This window comes from Myotis davidii, unplaced genomic scaffold, assembly GCF_000327345.1.
Source record: "Myotis davidii unplaced genomic scaffold, ASM32734v1 scaffold208, whole genome shotgun sequence".
NCBI classification, from domain to species: Eukaryota; Metazoa; Chordata; class Mammalia; order Chiroptera; family Vespertilionidae; genus Myotis; species Myotis davidii.
Genome location: NW_006299706.1, coordinates 2,682,524 through 2,687,693, shown reverse-complemented (window position 1 = coordinate 2,687,693; position 5,170 = coordinate 2,682,524). Strand labels below are relative to the sequence as shown.

At 38.4% G+C, this 5,170-nt stretch overlaps 1 protein-coding gene across 1 annotated transcript in view; it reads left to right on the top strand.

Annotated features, from left to right (window-relative positions):
- Window positions 1-5,170, top strand: part of PRKAB2 (protein kinase AMP-activated non-catalytic subunit beta 2) — a gene marked incomplete at its 5' end in the record, with an annotated part of 19,250 nt that overhangs the window by 8,613 nt on the left and 5,467 nt on the right. Inside the window, 3 exons of the mRNA XM_015571689.1 lie at window positions 1,788-1,921; window positions 2,626-2,694; window positions 4,726-4,762. Coding sequence (XP_015427175.1) covers window positions 1,788-1,921; window positions 2,626-2,694; window positions 4,726-4,762 — 240 coding nt within the window. The remainder of the gene's footprint in view (window positions 1-1,787; window positions 1,922-2,625; window positions 2,695-4,725; window positions 4,763-5,170) is intronic.

The following is a 5,170-nucleotide window of genomic DNA, read 5'->3' as shown; positions in this document are numbered from 1 at the left end:
CCTGCTGCCTCCTGCACATCCCCCACCGGGGATGTGCCTGCAACCCAGGTACATGCCCTTAACCGGAATCGAACCTGGGACCCTTCAGTCCACAGGATGACGCTGTATCCACTGAGCCAAACTGGTTAGGGCATTAAGATGTTTCTTAATATAACAATATTATTGCTACTCTTTTGCCTCTCATATATTCAACTGAAATATGAGTTCTTATACTGGTTATTTTTTCACTAGAAACTATAAACATTAAAATTTGTTAAGCAAACAGTTATAGTTCTCTTTATTTTTATGTATTTTCTTCTATTCTGGTTTATACTTTTTTTGTTGTTGTTAATCCTCAGCCGAGGATATTTTTCCATTGATTTTTAGAGAGAGTGGAAGGAAGAGGGAGATCAGAGAGAGAAACATTGATGTGAGAGAGACACATTGAGTGGCCGCCTACCACACACACCCCAACTGGCACCAAAGCCCACAACCGAAGTATGTGCCCTTGGCCGAAATCCACCTGGGACCCTTCAGTCCCCAGGCGGATACTCTATCCACTGTGCCAAACTGGCCAGGACCATTATCCATTTTTTTTCACATTCATAAAACTTACCCTTTAAAGTGGACAATTCAGTAATTTTTGTATATTCACAGAGTTGTGTAACCATCACCACTGTCTAATTGTAGAGTATTTTATCACCCCAGAAAGAAATCCCGTAACTATCAGCAGTCCCTAGCAACCACAAATCCACTTTGTGTCTATGGATTTGCCTGTTTGGGACATTGCATGTAAATGGGATTATACAGTATGTGGTCTTTTGTGTTTGGCTTCTTTCACTTAATATGGTCATCCATGTTGTAATATGTATCGGTATTTTATTCCTTTTATAGCCGAATAAAATTCTACTGTATGAATATACTATTTTGTTTATCCATTCATTAGCTGATGGACATTTGGATTTGTTACTGCTTGTAGTCCATTATAAATAATGCTGTTTTGAACATTTGTGTTCAAGTTTTTGTGTAGACATATGTTTTCATTCCTCTTGGGTATACACCCAGGAATATAATTTCTGGGTCATATGATAACTTTATGTTTAACCTTTGAAGAAACTACCAAACTGTTCAAAGCAGCTGCACCACTTTACATACCCTCCAGCAATGGGAATAGTACAGAGGTTCCAATTTCTCCACATACTTGCCAACAATTATTGTTCTTGTCAGTCTTTTTTATCATAGTCATCTAAATGCATGTTAAGTGGTATTTTATTGTGGTTTTTATTTGCATTTCCCTAATGACTACTATATTATTAGTAATTTTGTCCTCATTGTTGCAATCATGGTAATATAAGTAATCTTAGAGTGTATAACCTTGTCTGTTTTTTTGGGTGGAAAAAAAAAGAAGAAATCTAATCTTTTTATACTGTTTTACAGTTACAAAGCATTGTCACATTTGTTTTCTTATTTGAGTCCTTTAAAAACATTGTGAAATAGGGTAGAGATTCTTTTTATTTTATGAATGAGGAAGCTGATAAATGGAGTACTTCCTCCCCAAACCTGCCTCTTTTCCCCCTCTTCTCCTCCTGGATTCTCCATATCATGTGGCCAGGTTGAGGAACTTCCTAGTTCATGTTCAGGATGACTCAGACTTTTTCTTGTCTGCCTTACAGTGGTAGACCCAACATGTCACAAGTTTATGATTCGTGACTTCTGTGTATTTATTATTAGATGCCATGATGATTTTTTTTCATGCATTTTTACTAGTTCTCTTAACTTTCCCTTATATTTGGATAAATGTCTTCCAGACCTTTCCAGCTCACCCCCAGGCCCTTATAGTCAAGAAATGTATGTGTTTCGATCTGAGGAGAGATTCAAATCCCCGCCCATCTTGCCTCCTCACCTTCTCCAAGTTATTCTTAACAAGGACACTAATATTTCTGTGAGTATCCTGAGAGTACTGCTGGGGCATCTTGAGGTAGGTCGATGGGACCATTTGAGGTAAAGTTTACTAATCCTAGAGGTTGGGATTATTACAAAGGTGTGTGAAGAGAAAACATCACATATATGGAGAAAAGTATATATCATTATAGTTTCTTTTTTCTAGGGCTGAGTTGTGACTTTGCCAGGTACTGAAATCAAAATTCATAGTTGTCTCTGCTTCAAGGAATTCAGGCCCAGAGCTATGGATTACTAGAACCAGTTTTGGGAACTTATATCATTCGTTTGGGGCACATTTATCATTTGAGGATATAGAAAAGAAGAGTAAAGTGGTCTTTTTTGTGTGTGTGGTTTTCATATAATTTACATCTCTAGTCAATTCACATGATTCCCATTAAGATTACTGTTGCCTCTTCAGCCTGTATCTTCTATGTGTGTTGTGGGCAACGTTTTTGTCTTAGCTCTATTAAGGAAGATGAATTGATGCTGAGGCCTAGCATTTCTGTCCTGGACTCAGAATTTCCCTGATTTCCTGTAATGAGACTGTATTATTGATATATACAAGGATGAGTGCAGTATGTAAAAGGAGCAATATATACTAGTTTAGAGTTTCTCAACAATCCCCAAGGGCTTGGAGGAAGAAGAAACTGCCTGGCTTAAGACTGTGCATTTAACCCCACTTAGTGATTTTTTTTTTTCTCTTAGTGTGATCCAGCCTTGCTCCCTGAACCAAATCATGTTATGCTGAACCACCTCTATGCGTTGTCCATAAAGGTAAGTGGTGGGGCCGGCTCTTCACAGAGCTCCCCAAAATGGATTTCACTTTTATATCCCACACATACGGGTAACACATGTTTTCCAGTGATTACTTGCTCTGCTACTTCACTGAAGCTGAGGCTGGCAGTAATGGTCAAATTATAAGAAACTTATTTCCCCCCCCCCCAAAATAAGTTTTTATTGATTTTTTAGAGAGAGAGGAAGGAAGAGGGACAGCGAGAGATAGAAATATCAGTGAGAGAGAAACGTCATCCATTGGCTGCCTCCTGCATGCTCCATACTGGGAATTGAGCCTGCATCCCAGACATGTGTCCTGATCAGGAATGGAACGGGTGACCTCTTGGTTCCTGGGTCAACACTTAACCACTGAGCAACACTGGCCAGGCATATAAAGAAATAACTTATTTACTTATTTTTTTAGGCCACCAAAAATTTTGGTTGCCTCCTCCCCCCAAAAAAATTGGGGGAGAGAGAGAGAGAGAGAGAGAGAGAGAGAGAGAGAGAGAGAACTTTTTTAAACTAGTGGGTGGGGTTTTTTGTGTGTTTTGTTTTTTTGTATTTTTTTTCTTTTAAATCTTAGTTTCAAAAAACTCTGCACAGCAAGAGAAATCACCAAAACTAAAAGGTAATCAATGGAGTAGATGATTTTTGCAAACAACAGCTCCAGTAAGGGGTTAATATCCAAAATACTTAAAGAACTCATGCAACTCAACACAAAACAAACTGATAATCCAATTAACAATGGGCAGAGGACCTGGACAGACACTTGAAAGAAAACGTTCAAATGGCCAACAGATATATGAAAAGATGTTCAACTTCACTAGCTATTAGGGAAATGCAAATCAAAACTACAATGAGATACCACCTCATACCTGTTAGAATGGCTATTATCAACAAGACAAATATTGGAGAGGTTGCGGGGAAAAAAGGAACCCTCATTCACTGCTGGTGGGAATGTAAACTGGTACAGCCACTATAGAAAACAGTACGGTGGCTCCTCAAAAAATTAAGAATAGAGTGACCATATGACCCAGCAATCCTTCTTCTGAGTCTCTACCTGCAAAATTTGAAAACATTCATTTGCAAACATCTATATATACACCTATGTTCATTGCAGCATTATACATAGAGGCCAAGACATGGAAACAACCAAAGTGTTCTTTGATGGATTATTGGATAAAGGATGTGAGATACACACACACACACACACACACACACACAATGGAATACTACTGAGCCATAAGAAAAGGTGAAATATTGCCATTTGTGATAACATGGATGGACCTTGAGAATATTTTGCTAAGCAAAATAAATCAGGCAGGAAAAGCTAAGAACCATATAATTCTTACGTGTGGGATATAAAACTGAAACTCATAGATACAGACATATGTGTTCTTAGCTTACCCTGTGGGTAGCTATAACCACGGTATTACCTACTTAACTAAGTTTGAGTACATAGCACTAAAATTCCACTTGCACAAAAATCAAGTTTAGCTTCAATTCAAAGAATACCTAAATGTGATATCAAAGCCCTCACTTTTTAAAGATGGACACAGCTGCTTTCAGGGCCTCATTCATAGATACCCAAGTGGTTGCATCTCTTATATTGGGAGAAATGTGACCAGATTTGCAATGTCCCCTTCAATTCTTATAGTCCTTCTTAATTTCTCTGCTGTTTTAGAGTCTAGGTTGGAGATAGTCATTCAGTCTAGTCATGTCTTTGTGGTTTGGCTATTGGAATAAAGTTTTGCTCTACAGTTACCAGGTGACCATCACCTGGGGAGTTTGTAAAAATACAGATTCAGAGGCTACATCCCAGGGATTTTGAATAAGTGCATCTAGGATGGGCCCTAATCATCTTTTTAAGCTGCTTATATTTCTTAGATGTGCATCAGATAAGGGAAATCACTGATACAGCTTCTTTAACAGGTTAATGACTTCTTTAACAGGTACTTTAAAAATATAAAAGAGTTTATTTTTTATAATAACCTTGTGTGGTAAGTATGATTTTTAACCCCTGTTTTATAGATAAAGAAACTAAGGCTCAGAGAAGGTCATATTGCCAGTAAGTACCAGAGAAAGGACTGAAGTCCAATCCTATCTTCATTCCATATTCTTTCCTAGATATTACTGTGCCAGGTCTTTCCCAGTAGGTCTTTCTCTCACCTGCCCCTCATATCTACCAAACCCTTCTTGGAGTTGAACTTTTTACCTGCCTTGCTTATGTCATATTTAGGCTGGGATCAGCATTCTCTGGTCACAGAATGTTAATCTGGGAAGCATTGATTGTGGACAAACAGTATAGGGGAAAATAGGAAGATGCACTGGTTTCTCAATTGGATCTGCTTGGGTTCTTTGGGATCTGACTGAACTTTTGCCTCCTGTTACTGCTCCTTAACTATCAACGGATGCCCACAGGCCTGTGCTCTTCTCTTGTGGTACACAGCCTGGGAAATTGTACCTTTTACTTTTA